General features: G+C 43.0%; 1 protein-coding gene across 2 annotated transcripts in view; it reads left to right on the top strand.

Annotated features, from left to right (window-relative positions):
• Positions 1–349: 349 nt before the first annotated feature.
• Positions 350–21,514, top strand: part of Syx16 (syntaxin 16) — a 40,178-nt gene continuing 19,013 nt past the window's right edge. The window contains exons 1-7 of one of the 2 annotated variants that reach the window (XR_012830171.1): positions 350–588; positions 737–822; positions 940–958; positions 1,057–1,090; positions 8,098–8,204; positions 13,956–14,121; positions 20,436–20,530. Coding sequence is in view for 1 of the 2 variants with exons in the window: in XM_075702708.1 (XP_075558823.1) it covers positions 508–588; positions 737–822; positions 940–958; positions 1,057–1,090; positions 8,098–8,204; positions 13,956–14,121; positions 20,436–20,530 (588 nt within the window). In the remaining variant the exon portion in view is untranslated. The remainder of the gene's footprint in view (positions 589–736; positions 823–939; positions 959–1,056; positions 1,091–8,097; positions 8,205–13,955; positions 14,122–20,435; positions 20,531–21,514) is intronic. The other variant, XM_075702708.1, reaches the window with a different exon arrangement.

Genomic DNA, 21,514 nt, shown 5'->3' with positions numbered 1-21,514 from the left:
CCTCTCACCTGTTCCTACCACAATTAAAGTAATAGTCAATATAACAAGCACACACTCAGTAGGAGATTAATTAATAATTTTACACATTTAACGCACTTTGTAAAATTAACTATGCATCAAACTTAACAGAATCACGACTATCTTGACGGACTACATGCTGCCGCGGAAGACGAGCACAACCAAAGTTAAATAGATAAGAGCACGCCAAGAAACACGCAACTAAATCACTAAATTATTCAAATCTTCAGCGAGTATTTGCTAAATTAATAGTATAACAGAAGTTTGCATTTATATTTGCACGTTCGATCCGTTCAGACAGGTCAGCGAGTTCAGCCGTATGGTGGCGGCACCAGCTCAATGTCGTCTGTTTTAAAATGGCGGCTAAAGTTTACATATGTAAAAGTACCGTAGCTTGAAATGTTTGTTTCGAACTTACCAAGCAAATTACAAACGTTGTATAGGTTTCTACTGGGAGCGCTCAAAACGTAGCTTTCAATTTGCGCCAAAATGGCGACCAGAAGCCTCACAGAAGCGTTTGTGTTGATGCGCAATAACGCCCTTCAAAGCAAGCATATCTTCGGAGATCATGTAAGTTAAACTATTGACGTTCATCGATAATAACTGAAATGAAACGATGTGTTCAGAGTTGTTGCTTCATTTTCGCGAAAGTTGTTACGCAGGAGCTATAGCCAAAATTAAGGTTTCAGTATAACTGTCATGACTATTATGTGTATAGGTTCATGAAGACACCGTGGCACTAGTTGGACGGGATGTCGAAACTGGTATGGGCATTTATAAAGACGATGCGGAACCTCCTCGATGGTAAGATACGCTAGACTAGCTGGTAGCTGTGTCATCTTTCGCTACAAGTTTTCTTTTTTTGAATACCTGTACCGTCCGCCTTTCTTTTCTATCTCTTTCTTTTCTCTCTGTCTCTAGGATTGACGCATTGGAAGAGGTGAGTGATTTCGATCTAATAAATAACGCATTGCGATTTGTAGCACTTCCTTGTATATTTACTTCGTATCTTCGCTACGCTGACTTCTGTTCGCGCAGGTTAACTACCAGATGACGAAGATCAGAGACAAATGTAAGTTCTCTTGAAGCGAGTTTTTCCGTGACGCAATGTTTTTTGACCTACGTTAATTGCAATGCACGCACTGTCTCAGTGTTTTGCGACTAAAGGTGTGTTGATGCTTTACTACGTTATGGGTTGCTTGTGCGGTGTTTTACATTTTTAATGTAAATTTCCTTCACTTCCTCGTACCCCCCCCCCCCCCCCCCGTACCCACGGTGATAATCATTTCTTACGAATTATGACATCGCATTTGGTGCATAACGGAAATCAGTTACCGTACCCCGTCAGCTGACTTTTATCGATATACTATGAGCTGATGAGGGGTTGCAGCGCGGGCAAGAAAACCAGGAGTAAGATTAACGAGCAGACATCATATTGCTGTGCATATAATACAGCTAGCAGCTGTAAAAGGCAAGGAATAATGAAGTTTATCGGAATGCATCGTATGATGTGTCAGTAGCCGAACTTATGACAAGTCAAACAGTTGGCAGGAGGCATCGTGTCAGCAGGCCATTCGTGCAGCTCGTTAAAATACATCATTGCAAGTTGCATTTTTAAAAAGTATCCGTGAATTTGTTACTGGTCATGTCATGACCATTTCATATATATATATATATATATATATATATATATATATATATATATATATATATATATATATATATATATATATATATATATATATATATTAACCTAGCCATATGTCATCTAACGTGTTTATCAGCCTGCACTATCTTGCTATGTCTTGAAATGAGGATATAATTTGTCACCAATTCTAATTTAGTAGTGTGTGCAACTAATTTTTTTCAATTCTGGCGAACATTTTTCAAACTAAAGTAGCTCACTGGAGCTTTTCACTTACATTTGGTGTTTGTGCTGATGCCTTCAGTGCCACAAATTTCACTGTGATTGTAAAGTTTATGCTGGAAGAGGATAATTTTGCATGCCTCTTCATCATTAACCTTGCAGGCCTGTTATGCTTTGTTTCCTGAAACAAATCTTCAAGCTGTCATTTTGTCATAGACTGGCAGGGGTTACACCTCCCGGCTGTACCATGAAGTATCTGTGCTCTGCAGCACTATTTCTGAGTCGGCTGTATTGCATTGCGGCCTGTTTACGCTGCAATATTGCCATAATTTTTTTGGATTCTACGAAAAAAACATTCAATATTCACTAAATAGTTGCCTGAATGCACTTAATATCTGCCAAGGAAAATTACAATGAATGGGATGAAATATTATAAACACACTTTGATGTGTGATAGTGATGCCAAAAATACTGTAAATGCACATTCTAAAAAAGCATAAAAACGTAAAAGAGATTACCTTCACCTTGCTCGAGTGCACGCGCTCTACTAATGGAACCTCAAGAAGCGCAATAGATGGTTTGCCCAGTGAGGTTTCCGTAAGATAAGGGAATTTCTTACAGTTCCATCATTTTTTTCACATCAGTGATTAAGTGCTTATACACTGCCACCTGTTGTGAAAGATCCTCCATGTTCTACAGAATAAGTAAGCTGGAAGCATTGTATGAGCATGCATTTTGTTCAAGGTATCTATGTTATTAAAGCTTCAATGCCTTTGGATTTAGTTGAGTCAACTTGTCACGATTCTCCATCTTCTAGATCTTATTGGAACATGATGAACATGTGATGAACATGATGAACATTTCAATTTCAATTTCAACACAATTGCATGACACCATTTTCACTATTAAAAAAATTTCCCTCTCATCCTCATTTGATTTGGTGGTGTAGGTTCTTGTCTCTCCTTTTGTACTTGTTTATCATGCACTGCCTACACCGAATCATGCATTGCCTACTTGCCCACACTGCTGCACTTGTGTCCTTACTGATGTTGCCCTCAAAAATTTGCTTCTCTGAAAAGAACAGGGCATTTGTTTAACAGTTTACTGCCCACTGTCACCGAGTCCAACAATAATTTGTGAAAGTCTGTCCTGAACAGCCTTTCTTATGCCTTTTCAGTCTAGAATGGATAGTCATGATAGTTTGAATGTGGTTGAAATAGACTCCTTGTGCAGGTAAATTGCATGCTAAAAATTACTCCAACTCCACTGTTTGCTAAAGTGCACTCCACTATACAAGCCTGGAATCTGCCACAGCTGGCCGAAAATTAGCAAGAATGCCAACACTGCAAGGGTGAAACAGCGATAAATTCAACTTCTACATTTTTTTTTTCAACGTGTAGTTTTTTTTCTTTTTCTTTTCTTTTGCTAACTGTTGTGAAAAATAGGTAACCTTAATTGAAGGTTTCCGACAGTTTGTTACTTGTTATAATGGTGTTTAAAGGAGTATTTACACCAGGGATAAATACCACTCCCCCCCCCCCTCTCCTCATTGCAAAGGGTACTGTGTTAGTGGCTTGAGGCCTTTGTCAGGCAGAGTGGCCCTGCAGAGATGGGAACTGACTGAAAGCCACAAACACCGCCCTGCGAACTGGAAGGGGACGATCACCCAGGGGTGGTATTGTTGGTGTTTCACTTTCATGGGGGGCTTGCGCTACTGTAGCACCAGAGGGTTCAATGTTGACAGGGTAACAGCATTCCTCGCACAGTGCCAGGAACATTGTTGCCCATAAACACAGGTGTCTGGTGCTAGTTACACAAAATCTTGCAAAAGGGATTTTACTTTCATATTATGTTATACTTATGTTTAAATTATTCTGCTCATTTCACCCCAGGGTGCACAGAAGCACTCAAATGGAGTACATTTTTCTTATTGCAAAAAACCTTCAAATAGCAAATCTGGTAGGTTTTTAGATGTTCAGACTTTAACTATATTTGCATTTCTTGTTTTGTGTTGTGCACTTTGGTAATCTGCTCCAAGAACTTGTAGTTTTTCCACAAATTAATGGCATGTTCATTCCCAATGCATGCCTTCAGTGCATAACTCTACTAGCCACTCTATTTCCTGTTAATGATGTCTGCACAGGAGGAGCAGTGCTGGTGCCAGCACATTGCAAACTTGTCCTTAAATAAAATGTGCATGACTTAATGCCGTGAGTATTCATGTGTTCAACTTACAACCAGCACAATCCTTCAGGTTATCAAACCAGAACTGAACTGCAAAATGGAAAAAACATTTTTGCTTGAGCCAAAACTGAACTGGAAAGTTGCGAATTGTTTCACTCGTGAGTGAAAGGGGGCGAAAGGAAAAAATATGTCTTCAGTTGAGGTGGGCCACCTTTTCTTGAACTTTTCATCCATGCATTGCCTGCACTTGTGGCTCAACTAAACTACTTTATCTGTAAATACATACCATCTTCCTGTGATTTTAAAAGTAGCAGCACTGTTAGTACAATTTTCAGCGTATTATGTCAGGGGACAGACTAGGAGTTTCGTTAATGCGGCAATATTTGCATCGCATCCGTCGTGTTGACTTGCCAGACTGTGATGCGTTAAAGTACCTGAGACAGTGAAGCACATGTAACAAGTACATGTGCTTCACGTACATTCACGTTAAGTACATCGGGCTTGTCCCCAGTGTAAATGTGAACGACAGGCATTGATCTCTTCATTAGCGCCAGTTAACAACAGGCTGTTCTGTAAAAAAGTGTTTAGCCATTGACTGGACGTATCAGTGAAGTGAGCCATCAGGCTTTTCTTGGAATATTCAATGCAGGCCTAGATTCAAGGCTGTGAACGGACCCTTCAAGCAGGAACGTGTATATAATTGCATCCTACTGCCTGTCATCATCATTACACCTTGGTCCCCTATTGTCCTTCTGTTCCCTTTTCTCTTGAGCAAAGTAACAAGCTAGATGACTCTCTGCTTTTCCTCAATATGCTCTCTCTCTCTCTCTCTCTCTCTCTCTCTCTCTCTCTCTCTCTCTCTCTCTCTCTCAATAAAGCTTTGTTTCATGTAGATTCCAGTATTGATGTTGGATCTACGTAATTCTTTTCCAACTACGGGCTGCCTGAAGAACAAACAACAGGTGTAATCTTTCAATGTAGCTTAAACAGCAGCATCAAGTTCCTGCACAAAATAAGTTTGTGCTGCTTTCCCGTAATTATTTTTCGGTTATGCAGATGAATTTGAACCGGTTGAACCAGAACTGAACTGTTTTCAGTGAACCAAAATGACAACTGGAACGATAAAAGTTTGGGGAAAAGTTTGGGGTTCAAACTCTGCAATCCTTTGAAGGCAGGAACATCTTTTTTGCCTTATCTTTTTACCCAGAAGAACTGTGCAATGCAAGAATGTTTAAAAATTAAAAAATTTAATATGTCTCAAAATGTAACTTTAATGATCTTTTTTCCAGTGCATGCCTGTTCTAAAGTCACAACTAACATCACAAGAAGTAGTTCTTTGGGCTGCCTAATCTCATTTTGGTTTCGATGTCAAATTCTTTTCCTTACTTAAAATTATATGTCTGTTACTATGTGATTTGAACTATTTTACAGGTGACAGAAGGTGCAGAGAAATTCACAGCTACTTCCCTGACATAGTAAAAAAAATTCAAGAATTGACCTTTCATGACAGTGAGACCATATCATAAAAAAAGTTAGCAATGGTCTATGCCTCAAGTACTATAGGAATTATGGTTATTTTGTTGGAAAGAGGTGCCTACCTTATGCCGTGATATGTGTAGGTTGGCATTCACACTTGCATAGCAAATGACCTCTCGATGCATGCTGATGAATGGGCTGGTTATGTTTTCAATGGCTTTAAAGATACTATTGTGTGGTTAGTGTCACAGAGATTAAATTCTGTTATGTAAGGTTGCCATGTTTGGATACTTTGTGCTTAAATGGATACTCTAGGAGTTCCTTATCTACAAAAGTTTTAGCCACTGTGCTAAGCTGCTTTTTGGCTAGACTGATATCGTTATTAGGTACTGCATCAATATTTTTTTATATTTCAAGTTATGTTTTTTTTTTTTTTTGCACAAACTTCATGGTATACATAATATCCTTATGGATGTAGGATACTACCTGCCATGGTGGCGTAATAGCTATGGCGTTGCACTACTAAGCCCAAAGGTGCAGGATCGAATCCTAGCCACCGTGGCCACATTTCAATGGGGGTGAAATGCAAAAATACCCGTGTACCGTGCATTGGGTGCACATTAAAGAACTCCTGGTAGTCAAAATTAATCCAGAGACACTTACTACGACATGCCTTATAATCAAATCATGTTTTTGGCACATAAAAACCCCAGAATTATAATGTTTTTAATGTAGGATACTGAGAATGGTAAAAGAAAAGAGGGTAAAAAAAAAAACCTAGGTCCTTTGTAGATTTATGTGATGGCCATTGATGTGTTGTACTCAGATTTGCAGCTGATATCAGTTATGCTGCTTGTAAAACTGTCTTAACCTAAGTAGCCTTTATGGGAACTTTGTCTACAAGTTTCATAAACAAAGTTTGCATGTTGTTGGTAGCAGCTTTAAATGCCTAGAGGCCTGTGGCATCGAACTTGAACCTTAATTCTTTAAGGGCGGTAGTGTGAGGGGGTTGCAATAGTCGGTAATGAATACTGTCTTTGGGAGGATATAATTTTTGTCTTATTTTCTTTTTTTAATTAGTATAAGTATTTGTGCTTGTGAATGGTATCTAAAAAATCAAGGGGGGCACAGCTGACGCACAATTTTTTTTGTGCACTCGGTCTTGTCCTTATCTTTAGCGCCACTTGCATCACTACTAGACTAGACTATATTAACTCATGAGTTTTGTTTTTTACAGTTAATTTTAGTTACCTTTTGTATGCAGCATAATATACAGAGGTATATAGAGACTTGCCATGGTGGCTCAATGGTTATGGCATTTGTGGTCGAGCATGAGATCATGGGTTTGATTCCCAATATCATTACTGCATTCTGATAAGGGCAGACTGCAAAAAAAACATGTCATGAGCATTCCGTGCACTTCAAAGAACCCCAGCCAATCAAAATCAATCTGGAGCCCTACACTAAACCATCTCTCATAGCCATATGTTCCTTTTGCATTTCAACAGCATGAATCCACCAGTTGTTTCACAAACTTTTCCAAGACATTGCATGAATGACGTAATCGGGCCTTATTATAGCACTCCTAAGGCATTCTTCGTACTCTGAGGAATGAGTGAGGAGAGATACTTCCAGCCTGTAGAGAGCCCTGAGGCACTGACAGCTCCATCAAGGCTGCGATATGTGTATCACTTGCGACTCCAGTGCTCTACACAGCTTGAAAGTTATTGCACAGACTTTGCAGGATTCAGTCATTAAAACGACTGGCTGATGCTAGGCTTTCTGAAAATAATAATCATTCCAAATGCATTTAAATGCAGTATAAATGCTGCTTTGTTCGTGCTACTTCTGTGCCAAAAAGCACTTTTTTTTTTCTTTTACTTTTTCTTTCAAGTTTGAATACTGATATCAGCGGACTGCAGTACTTTGCTTGTATATGTATTCTATTCTCACAACTTACTCTCCTTTTTGGGGATGACTTTGTAATCTTCAGTGTGTCAACTTCAGTTTTTTACTACACACTTTTATATCTCTATTTCAGTTACTTCAAAATATTATTGAGATTTACATGTCAAGGCTGCTGATAATTATAAAGAGACTTTATTTATGCATGTATGTTGTAGTGCCTCTTACATGTCTTTGCTATTGGAGCATAAAAAGGATAGGCAAAGTGCTAAAATTTTACTATTTGCTGGGAGATTTTATTTTTTGTATACCACCTGTCGTTATTTATGCTTCTGGTATTCAGTTTCAGTGTTATTAAAACTGTACACTGTTTCATCCAATAATATTGACAGTTAGGTAGGTTGGTCCAAATTCATTGCTACTAACTAGAGAGGGAACAAAAGTGTGCTTGTTTGTTCCTGCTTTCTCTTTGTGTCCCTTCTGTCACAGAGTTAGCAACAGGGAACTGTTTCTTCCACGATGTTAGTCTTAAGATATTTTCAGTTATTGAGCGTAGTCACGTGATATTTTACTTTGCTGATATGTTGCTTTAACCTGCTTGATTTGCCTTCATTATGAAACTCTTGGAACCTATTTAATATGTGCAGTGAAAGAGCTGTCTGCCTTGCATGATCGCCACCTCAACCGACCAACATTTGATGAGAGTTCACTTGAAGAAGACGAGATTGAGCAAACAACACACCAATTGACGCAGGTTTGAAATTCAAAATACTTGTTACAGTTAAGCACTGATTTGCATTACTCCTTTTAACAAAATTTGTTATTGAACTGTATTTGATATTCATCTTTTTTGTCTGTCTTAACCCTTTCCCTACTGAGGATGAGCCAGGCTAGTCATTTAATTTGTACTGCTCCTACGGAGGACAAGCTGCACTCATCATTACAAAAGTCCACCGGCACAGGTTCAGCTTCACTGCAAATGAGTCGCTTTGGGCATAAGTTATACGAGCAGCCATCAAAGTGACAAAGAAAGACGTACACCGACCAAGTAAAGCTTATTTAAAAGACAAGACGTTTCGGCTTCCATACAGAAGCCTTGTTCACAATGGGGCGAAAAAGGTTGAAGTGCCTGTTTAACTAGGTTTTAGCATGTGGTGCAAGCACCGCGCGTAAGACGCGGGGAGGGTTCCTTCATTTCGATTGAGCGTGTGTTCTGCAGATTGTGTCTCGAGAGACTCCATGTACAGACGTAACTTCCAGTTTCTTTCCTGGCTGATTAGACTCAGTTTCATCCAGTCAATATTGTGCATAGTCGTTGCTGCGCGCTCTGCCAAAACATTTGAAGCCACTCTTATCCACATCGTTTTGATGTTGGTGCAGGCGCTGTTTAAAGTTGCCCGTCTCCCCTATGTAGACGCAATCGCAATCCTCACAGGGGATCTTATAAACAACGCCAGGAAAGGCTTCCTTTGGTAGCTTGTCCTTCCCACTAACGATTGCGTGCCTCAGTTTGCGCCCAGGCACGGGAGCCACCTCAACGTCATACTTACGCAGCACGCGTGATAAGGTCTCGCGTATCCCGGGCACGTAAGGAATGGAAGCACGTTTCCTCAGATGGGCACTGCGTCAGAACAACGTCCAGTCAATAGTTGTGCTCTGCAAAAGTGCGGCCAAAAATGATGACGTCGTCTAGATAACACAAACAGACTTCCCATTTCAAGCCACGCAGTACCATGTCCATAAACCTTTCACATGTTGCAGGTGCGTTGCACAAACCAAATGGCATGACGTTGATTTCAAAGAAGCCATCTGGGGTCACAAAAGCGGTTTTTGTTAGCTGCATGCATGGGTATCAACCAGTAGCCCTATCGGAGGTCCACAGATGAAAAGTTGAACGCGGAATGAAGGCAGTCGATAACGTCATCGATCCAGGGAATTCACATCGATCCGGGGAATGTCACAGAATTGAGACGCCGGTAGTCGACACAAAACCTCCAGGACCCATCTTTCTTTTTGACGAAGATTACCGGCGCAGTCAAAGGCTAGAGCAATCTTGGATGACGCCCTTGGCTAGCATGTCCTTGACCTGTTGAGTGACGATCTTGCACTCTGATGCGGACACGCGGTAAGGCTGATGGGATGTAAGGTAAGGATGGGATGGGATGGGATGGGAGGTAAGGCCTGATGGGATGCGCGGACCCTGTGTCGATCCTGTGGCGAGCCCGTGTAGTTGGAGCGCAAACTTTGTTAGCGTTCTGTGCAAAATCAAATAATGACGCATGCTTGCTAAGGACGCTGACCAGGGCTTGACGCTTCTCTGAAGACAGTGACTTGTTGATCATTTTTAAAAACGCAACGAGTCTTCAAAGACACCGGGGCCAGCCCCATGCTCTTGGGATTCATGTGACGTGTCATCAGTTAAAGCGCCTATGCTGAGACTGGTATCAACTTCAAAAGAGGCAAGTCGCATACCGCTGGGTAGCACAACAGACTTGGAGGCTAAATTTGACACCCACAGTGTAGTTGTTCCACAGGCCACAGAGAGGACGCATCGAGGTACAAGCACACTTTTCTTCACAACCATCGAAGCCAAAGGCTCAACAATTGCATCAAATGCATCGGCGTTGACACCACAAGCAGCAGCTCGAACTCTGGATAAGGAATGTGCCGATAAAACAGCATCTTCAATGATGGCGAAAGTGCTTGAACAGCTAGCAGGTTGGTCGGCAAGAGGAGACAGGAAAGCTCACCAGTACCACAGTCAACAGTGGCACCGCACTGTTGTAGGAAATTGAGGCCAAGAATTGCGCTGTGAGTGGATTGAGCAAGCACTGCAAATTCGGCTTGATACACGTTGTCGGAGAAATAAACATTCGCGGTGTTCACTCCCATAAGTCAGAGCAATTCTCCACTCACAGCACGAAATGCATTAGCGTTTCCCAGCGAAACATCACTTTACGGCCTACTCGGGTTTTGAAATTCAGGTTGATAACGGAGACACTCGCTTCTGTGTCCACTAAGGCCAACGTAGCAGCATTGTCCACTAAAACACGAATCTGTTATGACACATGGTGACTGGCAGAGGCATAGGGGCGTGTAGTTGATGACTGGCGACCTTGCCTCCACTGGTCGCGCCGCCTAGTTTCCCGGCGGTGGTGACATGAGACGTTGTCGCGGAGATGGAGACCTGCCCTGGCATGAAGGCGGCGGCGTCAAGCTCCGTGGGGAAGTTGGTGAGTCGCTACGGTAATTCACCTGGTGGTTTGTCCTGCTGTCGGAGTCGGAAGGTTAGTGTGTCCTGTCGCCGTGCCAATTGCTACGCCTATAAAAGTGTGCTGTCGTTCATAGGACGATGGTGACGTGCAACGGCGATGAGGACAAAATCTGGCGACGTGACCACGAATACCGCATTGGAAGTGGATGGGGTGCTTACGGGACGCACTGAAATTGTCAGTAGCAGGATAACTGGCATGGCCGTCCCATTCTTCAGAAACTGCAGGTGGTCTAGGTGAGCAACCGTCGTGGAACTGATAACTGGGATGCACGTTCATAAAAAGGTTTGGCACTCTTGAATGAGGAGTGAAGTTGTAGGCGTCTACGGAGGCGGCGGTGATGGGTATCTCACCGAAGTCACAGTGAGAAAAGGGCTCTCGAGTTCGTGGAGTCAAGAGGGAAGCCACCTCACGTCGGTCAAGCTCTTCGCGCACCACTTGCCGAATAACTGACGCAAGGTCGGATGGAGCTGGGACCACATCAACACTGGCGATGTTAGTTACATTGGCCAGGCGGCCAAACTTCGGTGTGATACGCTGAGCTTTCAAGGCTTCAAATGTACGGCAGTGCCGAATGACGTCACTTACGGAGTCCAGACTGCCTTTTCCATTGAGGAACTGGTACATGTCCTCGGCAATCCCTTTTAAAAGATGACCAACTTTGTCCTCTTCTGTCATCTGAGGGTCCAGAGCCTTGCACAACTACAGCACTTCCTCGATGTACATCGTGCAGGTTTCGCCGGGAACTTGGGCTCGCTGCATTAGGGTTTGCTCTGCTTGCTTCTTTTTAGCTGCCAGATATCCAAAGCACTTCCTGATTTTGTCTACGAACTTTTCCCACGTCGTCATGTTTTCTTCGTGGTTTTCAAGCCACACAGACGCGGTTCCCTTGAGGAAGAAGGCAACATTTTTAAGCTGGGAGGTGGCATCAGCCATTGAACCGACTTGCGCATTGGTAAAAGTTGAGCCATCCGTCCACGTCTTCCCGGCCTTTGTTAAGAGCTTTTTTGGCTCCTTCTCCTTTTTTTATAGTCAGAAGAGCATATGGTCTCAATTGCACGTATATTTATACCAACGCCAAGTAGCTGTTCATCACTGAAGTATGCTGCATGTTTCTTGTCAAGATGCGCCATTTCATCTTGCTGGCTTACCACAGCTTCGCTTAGACGAACTCCAACAGTGCGTGAGATCTGCATTCTTGGGGGGATTCTATTGTGGTCTAATCTGTTCAATTGAGACAACTGGCTTTCTGCATCCTCGACTTCCATTTCTCCGTGGAAGCTTAGGTCTGCTCATTAGGGTCCAGGATCATTGTTGTAGTCTGATATAATGCGGTAAGAACAACACATGGCATCTAATACTAGTTGAGCAGCAGTTGGGAGGTGCTGTCGATATTGTGGGAGATGCTGGCGTCCATGCAAGCACTTTTTCGGTCAGTAGTTCTGTCAGTACTGTTTCGCATAGTGGTGGCAAGACAGATTTTTGACACATACACGCTACTTTTTAAACAACCCTCCACCTGCCCCCCTTTTCTTTCCCCACTGGTCACCTCTGAGTCCTAGAAGCTTAGTTCTCTCTCCGTCCCTCTGGGCTATACCTATAAGGAAAAATCGAGGGGGGGGGCATGCCTGACTTGCTAAGAACAAGTGTTCAAGTGGTATCAAGGTGTCTCTTCACCATATGACTTGACATGGCACCAAGCCAGAGCCCTCCATGCCTTTCAAACTTCTGCAAGCCCAGCAGACCCTTTCTTCAGCTTGCATGTTGATGGATGTTCCAGTAATGGATACTTACACTGTGGTACTTTAGACCAGTGGCTACGAGCACAAAAGTTTCACTATGCTCTGGGACTGCCTGACCCCGAGAACTGTAAAACCATGATTGACAGGTCTTGTTTTATGTTGCAAATAAATGCATAATGGACACCATCATAGATACCGACTCAGATTAACGCAAACAAGGGCCGTTTCAGCGTACGACACAGATATTCGCTGCATGACAGTAAGTTATGCTGCCGAGAATGGGACTTCTGCTGCTGAGTGGAGATTTTCTAATAGTACATAGAAATCACCCAGTGAAGGCACTGTCAAGATCATGAAATCTGCCTGCCTGCAGGCTTTCAAGTCCTGCTCTTCAGAGGAGCCCATTAGCTTTTGTTAGAAGGAACCAGAAGTGTCAAGTCAGTGCTTGGCAACTTGAATGATATGTCTGAGTGTACGTAATGAAACTCGGAGAAGCAGATCGCACTGTCAACTCGAAGATTTGCATCACTGCAGTCCTAGCCATAGAACAAGCCATTAAGGGCATTACTTCTTCCAGAGTTTTGTAGGACTCTTGTAGTAGGCAAACCTTGGGTACTATGTTGCTTTGTGGGAAATATTTCGTGAAGCACAAAACCGTGAAGACTGTCAGGGCATCGCAGAACTCTTTGAAGCTACCAAGAATAACTTTCTGGAATAACTCAATGGGAATATAGCTGAGTACAAGACTCTTGGTGAACTTCTGCTCAACTGGGACTAAAGTGGCGTCAAGCTTGTTCCTAAAGGCCACTTGCTAAGGATAATCAAGGTGCAAATAGTTTGGGGTTGGTGCATTACGTGACCAAGGGGAAGTCACCATTTTGTTGGCCAAAATGCTTTCTTGAGATCTCCTGCCTTGTCAAGTAATTTATAAAGGGAAAACAGGCAAGTGAGATGCCCAATTAGAAATTTCTGGCTGAATAGGACATCTGCCACAGTGAGAACAGTTGGAGCCATGAAGACACAATGTGGCACTTCGTTGAGATGGCCTTTGTTCCGAAAATGGAAAACTACAGAAGTCGCACAGAGAGCATCAATCAACATGCACTCTGCATTTTTCTTTTTCTCATCACACAAAGAGCCTTTGGAGAAGCTGCCCGAAAACACATGGTGATCAAGAAGGCTATGACGGACTACTTAAATTAAATTGCAACAAATATTAAAATATTTGTTGTACTCTGGAGGAGTTCAAGCTTTATACCACAATCAGTGGATCAACAGATGTACACTAAAAGAAAGATGGGACAAACCTTTTGTGTTGTACGCCTTTAGGGGTAAAGCATATGTGCTATCGAGAGAGGGAGTTGCTTATATTAGGTACCTGCTTTGGATAAAAGGAAGTCTTGCTGATGAATACGCAGATGACTAACTTGCTTTCTTTCTGGTGTGGTGGTTATTCTGCACATCTACAGCACTTGTACGCTCCTTTCACAGCTTTTCAGTCATTGCCAGCAACTGCTGTCTGTGATCCAGCAAGGAGTGCGGTATGGCTCCAATTCCAAGGAGGCTCACTTGGCACAGAATGTGGTGCGCTCTGTGGCTGGTTCACTCCAGTCACTCAGCACTAGCTTCCGTTCTTCTCAGACAACATACTGCAAGAGTGAGTGTTATGCCCCTTCTCAATGTACTGTTTTAATGTGTTAGCCCCTGGAAAGTGTGCAGTACCCTAAGAATGCTTTGTATCTATCTGTTTGTATCTATGTTTGTATCTAACCGCTTTTCCACCTACCTGGGTCACTTAGTAGTCTGTGGTCGAATGAGTACCCCATCAAGCTGCTGTGCTGAGGTAACAAGGTTTGAAAGCAGCCATCGGACCAACATGGGTCAACGAGTATGTGGCAATGTGTACATACATGTCGCTCTTCTGGGTTGTGGTGCAATATTTTAAATTTTGGAGCTTTCTGGACCTGTGAGTTGTCACAGTAACTTTATTGATGCGAAGTTGTCTGTATAAAACGCTTAGCATATGTCTGGAATTAGCCCTGAAAATATGGCAGCCATTAGGTTTTTCCTGGGTAATAAGTAAATTCAGGCAAGTGCCCTGGTGTTTGTTCATAATCATCTTGAGTTGCTGAATTAACTTTGTGAATGTGTTCTTATATGAAAAGTTGCTTTATAAAAAACTGCAGAAGTCACAAACGACAGCTCATGACATCTTTTCAGGCTTGTTTAGAGATTCATTAGTTAAAATGTGATAAAACCTTCTGGGAGATTTTTTTTTTTTTTTTTTTTTGTAGGGTCATTGCAACAGTGTGTGGAACTTTCAGTGACCAAGCGCAATGGTACCTTCCTGACTTGTACCTAAGCATGTGTGGACGTGTACTGTAAGAACAAAGTGTAAACCATCATCATCATCATTGCGCTACTTCATGTCCATTGCCAGGATGAAGGCTTCTCCCAGCTTACTCCATCTTATGCTCACAAATTTCGTAGTTTGCATCACACCACCATGTGTCTGTTGTAATCACCCACTTAGTTACAAATACGTATTTATTTGCATAATAAACCCACTTTTTCCCCAAAAATATTTTTGCAAACTTTGGGGGTGCGTTCATTATGCGAGCTAAAATTCTGATTTCTTTTTTCCCACGACCGTCTCCAAAATGTAGGAGACACATGGTATTATTTAGCGTCCAATTTACCGGAACAGCAGCCGGATCTGAGGCATTTTGCGGGGCCGGATTGCAATTACAACCACGATCACATGCCAGGCGTCTGATCCGGCGCTATGACACGACAATAGGGTTGGTAGTATCAATGAATGATTAATCAATTAATTGCTTAAATGTATGCTGCGAAACTATTATTATTCATTGAGGTCCACCTTTCATTTAATCAGCTTAATTGATTAGACCTGTTTGATGAATCACTTTCGAAAGTTTGGCAGGAGTGGCACAGAAATTTGAAATCGTACTGGTATGGCGGAGCATGAGCAATGACTGCGCGGCTGTGGCAGAGTGACTGTCGACTGTTTTTTTGAGTGATGCCCAGCTGAGCGCTTCCCCTCTCTTCCCCCACGCCACCCGAAGCTGAAAGCTTTAAATGCCCTCCCAATTAAAGGCATACTACAGCTACCCAGTCGATCGTCGTGCCACTCCCAGTCCACTAAAAAACATTTCACAGCATGCGTGCCGGTTTAGAGCATGTATTTGACATAGTGATGAAGTTCATGTCGATTCCAGCAAATCTATAGCTTCCCAGCATATTTAAACGCATCGCGGAGCCGCTAACACATCTAACCAAATGTGATGTCGAGTTCAAGTGGGAAACTCCGCAGGCCGATGCATTTCAAGAACTCAAACGACGCATGCAGTCGCCGCCGGCACTTGCACACTTCGATGAGAACGCCGATACCAAAATCCACACTGACGCCAGTAGCCTAGGCCTCGGTGCCGTCCTAGTCCAGAAGAAAGACTGACTTGAACGGGGGATATCGTATGCTAGCCGGTCGCTGTCAAAAGCGGAAGGCAATTATTCTACGACTGAAAAGGAATGCCTCGCCATCATTTGGGCTACTGCAAAATTCCGCCCTTACCTATATGGAGGCCATTCAAAGTCACCAGCGACCATCACGTGTTGTGTTGGCTAGCTAACTTAAAGGACCCTTCAGGACGGTTGGCGTGGTGGAGCCTCAGACTACAAGAATACGACATCACTGTAAGCTACAAGTCCGGACGAAAACACTCGGATGTCGATTGCCTATCACGCGCCCCCATTGACCCGCCGCTGCAAGATGACGAGCTTGACGACGCCTTCCTTGGAATAATAAGCGCGGAAGACTTCGCTGAGCAGCAACGAGCGGACCCGGAGCTAAAAGGCCTCGTCGATTATTTGGAAGGGCACACCAACGTCGTCCCTAGGTCGTTTAAGCGCGGATTGTCTTCATTCACGCTTGAAAAGAACCTACTCGTGAAGAAGAACTTCTCACCAGTCCGCGCCAACTACCTTCTTGTTGTTCCATCGGCACTGCATCCAGAAGTGCTGCACGCCCTACATGACGATCCAACTGCTGGGCACCTCGGTTTCTCCCGGACGCCATCGAGGATACAAGAAAGGTATTACTGGCCGCGCCTAACCGCCGATGTCGCCCGTTACGTCAAGACATGTCGAGACTGTCTACGACGCAAGACGTCACCGACAAGGCCAGCTGGATTACTACAGCCGATCAAGCCTCCTTACCGACCTTTTTAGCAGATCGGGATGGACTTGCTGGGACCGTTTCCGACATCAACTTGCAGAAACAAGTGGATCGTCGTGGCCGCGGACTATCTCACCCGCTTCGCTGAAACTAAAGCTCTACCGAAAGGCAGCGCAGCCGAAGTGGCGAAATTTTTCGTCGAGAACATCCTGCTGCAACATGGTGCTCCAGAAGTCCTCATCACCGACAGAGGAACAGCTTTTACAGCAGAGCTCACGCAAGCCATTCTGCAATACAGCCAGACAAGCCACAGGAGGACAAACTGCCTACCACCCGCAGACGAATGGTCTCACGGAGCGCCTGAACAAGACCCTCGCCGACATGCTAGCAATGTACGTCGACGGCGAACACAAGACCTGGGATGCCGTCCTGCCGTACGTAACATTCGCTTACAACACGGCGGTGCAAGAAACAACACAGATCACGCCGTTTAAGCTGGTTTACGGCAGGAACCCGACGATGACGCTCGACACTATGCTGCCGCACTTCACTGACGAAGAGAATCTTGACGTCACTACCTATCTCCAGCGCGCCGAAGAAGCCTGACAGCTCGCCCGCCTACGGATCAAGAACCAGCAGCGTACCGACAGCCGACACTACAACCTTCGACGACGCTTCATCGAGTACCAGCCCGGCGACCGTGTTTGGGTATGGACCCCGATACGCTGACGAGGACTGAGTGAGAAATTATTGCGATGCTATTTCAGACCCTACAAGGTCATCCGACGTATTGGCGCACTGGACTATGAGGTCGTGCCAGACGGCATTTTGCATTCACAGCGGCGGCGCCCACGATCTGAAGTGGTTCACGTGGTGCCTCTTAAACCCTTTTACGGACGCTGACGAACTTTCCTTATTTTGTTGTTTTCTTTGCTCCGAGTGCTTTTCTTTATTACTTTCGTTTGTTTGCAGCATCGGGTCGATGCTCTTTAAGAGGGGGGTATTGACACGTGTGCTTGTTTGTCTTTATCGGGCGACACGTTTCAACGCCTAACAAATGTTATCGTACAGCGCAGGACGCTCCTGCATGTATCCGAAGTTTCTGGAAAGTTATCGATGCTTCTATCCGCTGTCTGTTGTCGTCGAACATTGTGTTATCTGATTTCATCGCATGATGCGAATGATGTAGAACTTTGTGGGAGGCACACACGGGTCCCAACGATTACGTCTGGAACATTCGACGACTGCTGTATAAAAGCCGACGCGCTTGACCCGCTGATCAGATTTTCGACGATCGCCGACCGTGTTCGCCACTATCGTTGTGCTATAAGTGTAGCCTGTTTTTGTGGGCACAGGTTCGCCCAATAAAAGTTTTGTCTTTCACAGTATTGCTACTGTGTTCTTCAACGTCACCACCATGTGACATCATATTCTCACATGCTGATTGTGTGGCCATTCATAGAAGGTGTCGTTTCCCCCAAACATCTCAGCCAATTGACATTCCTCCACTCAGCAGAAAAGAGTATGTTGTTTAAAAATCCTAGATCAGTAATTTTCTTTTACCTTGTGCATATTGCAATTTCTTCCATATTTCAGTTAGACTTCATCTTTCACTTTTGACATTTTTATTATTTCTTATTTAACTGTACTATACAGGGATTCACTAGTGCCATGTCTCTTATTTAATTCTACACTGTTTATCTTTTCAAAAGCCACAGTCCACAAATATATTTAGTTTTTAACAATTTAAAGATTATACTTTATGAAACGCTTATATCCTTGTGTTTCACACTTGGGTCCACCTCTCAAACATTAAAATATGGTCCTACAAAAGTAGATAACTGTGTTTCAACCTTTTTAAGAGTGCCTGGCAAAAATTTTGATCAATCAATTAGTCAATGAAATACCCTGTATCGAAAGCAAATAATCAATTAAAGGCTAGAGTGATGAATGCCTAATCGTTAATGGAATAAAAAAATAATTGACCATCCCTGCACGAAAAAACGCCTCAGATGCAGCTGCCGTTCTTGCACATCGGGCGCCATATAGGACGCTGAATCGTACCATGTCACCTGCTTTTGTCATGCACTGGGCATCCGATCCGGTGCTACGGCACAGCAAAATGCATCAGACACCAAACCATGCCGTGTGCCTCCGGCTTCATGGCAGCAAGTTCATAGTGCGATCATTATGTGAGGAAAAGCAAAAACACACTTTTTAATTGGGAAAGAGGGAGGTGCGTTTATCGTGCGAGTGTGTTCATTATGCAAGTAAATATGGTATAGACCAGTGGTTCTCAAATGTGGGTCCATAGACCCCGGGGTTCTGTGAAGCAAATTTTGGAGGGGTCTGTGAAACCCATGCCCGCAATAAAGAAAGGAGAACAAAAGAGAAAAATAAGAAAAATATATTTTTTCATATTCAATTCAAAAACTAGATCTTCAAGTGTTCGAATATTTGGTTAGATAAAATATTCAAATCAAATCGAATATATTGCTGTCTGGGCGGGTGTAAACACAGTTCTTAGCATTTGTTTCTATGTAATCTAAAAATACCGGGGTGATATTGCGCTGTATTTTCTGACAATTTTGGGCTGCTGGCGAAATTTCACCTGTAAAGCACACTTTGCCATTAAACGTTTAAACTGTGCATGAAAGCCAGCCTCTCAGTAGCAAAGGGCACAGGCATGCGGAAAGCGAGGGTGCGCGTCCTTTTTTCTTTTTAGCGCCACCCCCAATATTGAGCTTATTGCTTAACAGCAAGTGTGATGAGTGACGACTGGCACAGAGTCAAATGCCTAAGAGTTTACGGGCATTTGATGCGGTACAATAAGGCGCAGGTTGGCAAGGACAGCTAGTGGGAATTACTCAATTTTCCAAGTTAACATGAGCCAAATGCACAATGTTTTAGTAATTGCAATGTTCTAATTTATCATATCAAATTAACCCAACTTGCTAATAAATGCATGTGCATATCATTATTTGATATTCGATTCAATATTCAAAGCTTAAGTAATCATATTTGAAAATTTTGATATTTGCACACCCCTAAAAAAAGAAGATTGCGCGTTTTTTGAAGCCCAGTTTAGCCTTGACTCATTCGCAGTTCCGGGACGTGCTCCCAAAACTGCGAGACCCTTCCGCACAACATAATAAAAAAATTAAAGAGGTCACAATGTTTGTTGACAATCTGGTTAGCCGAAAAGAAAACAAACCTTCAAGTCCCCCCCCCCCCCCCCCCCCCCCCCAGAACAGCAAACCTTCAAAATTCAAGTCAGAACAGCGAAGTCAGGTTTTGGTAGGGAGTATGCTAGTGTTTTCATTATGACTTCAACATGCAATGCACTATTCTTTGTGGAGGAAAATGAATTGCATCCTTAATAATATTCATCGATGAAATGCTTCCATTTTTTGTGCTTAACTTTAAATTTGCACTTTCACATTTCATTTGTCCATAATATCTTACATTTTGCAACAAGGATGATGACATTTTGCATAGTACAGTAGTCTGGAATGCAATACAGCAACAACACCTTGCTTCAAATTTTATTCAACGATGATGGTGCTACCTGAGTCATGTTGAAAGCACTCTCTGCAGCATACCAGTACACGGCCTAGAACACTATCACGTAGGAGAAGCAGTGACTTCTCTGCACCAATGTTTAAGAGAAAACAAAAAAATTATGCACTTCTTTTTTTTTAGAAAATGCTCAGAGTAGTAGCATTGTAATTTCCAGTCATTCTAATTTTGATTTGCTTTTTATCTCTCTTCTACAGGGCTTCAATCAAGAGAGGAGCACTCGAACAAATTTTTCGATGTTCCATTTTATATGGAAGAGACACAGCTTTCCCCAGAAAGATTTGGAGGAGATGTATGTACATGTTGTATGTGGAGCTAGCAGCTGTGCAGTTGGACTTATTACAAATACTGGATATGCCTGTGCTGCTGGGTTGGAATATCATGACACATCTCTTAGCACTTAAAATTTTCCAGCCATGTGTTCAGCTAGTTTAGCTCTTTCCCTACCATGGGGGAAATAGGTGTTTTTTGTAGGTTATGCCAGATCTTTTTTTTCTGAAGGAACTACTGCACTAAATATTTGTGTAATACATAAACAAAAAGCATAATGAGTGCACTTTTCACCCATAAAAGTTTTATTAACGAGATATATCTCACAAAAAAGATGTAAATTGCCAGAATCAAGATTGTGGGATAAGATTGAACAATGTTTCTAGAGACACGCTTGTATCTACTGAGAAAAATATGTAAAAGAAAATTATGGGATATACAAAATCGATTGCCATCTAATAGGCACTATCTCCAAAAAAAAAAAGAACAACTTTTTATTGAACAGGTATTTCACTACAAAAATTAACTGCAAGCACTACAATTGTGCATGCCATGCTGCGGCAGCCAATCTTCCGGGCTGGTTTGCATCGTCGTCACTCTCAGCATCTAAGTCCGACAAAAAGACAGCATCCTTAGACGAGCTGCTGCTCAATCCACGAATAAAATGAGCCGCAGGCGCAGCGGTATCATGAAATCTGCGATCTTTCGAAGTGCGCGTGCCGCTCCCGGAGGTAGCCATTTTTGCTTCCTACTTTGACGATCGCAAAACTTTGGAGTGTGTTAAAAATCACTGCCTCTTGGGAAAAAATTGAGCTGCTTAGAAAACAAAAGTGTAGTTCTCCTTTTGCCTCCGATAGCGCAGTGTGTCTGTGAGTGGCGTGGAAGGTCTCGAAAACAGCATCTCAAACCATAATTAGCGGCTAACCATGCACAATGGACGCAGTACAGAAAGAGTTAAATGCCTCACTCACCGATAGTATCGCAACCTTGATGCGTCTTTGCGCAT

This window comes from Dermacentor variabilis, chromosome 1 (assembly GCF_050947875.1).
Source record: "Dermacentor variabilis isolate Ectoservices chromosome 1, ASM5094787v1, whole genome shotgun sequence".
Taxonomy (NCBI): Eukaryota; Metazoa; Arthropoda; class Arachnida; order Ixodida; family Ixodidae; genus Dermacentor; species Dermacentor variabilis.
Note: the sequence above shows the minus strand (reverse complement) of the source record. Positions and strands in the feature narration are given on the sequence as shown.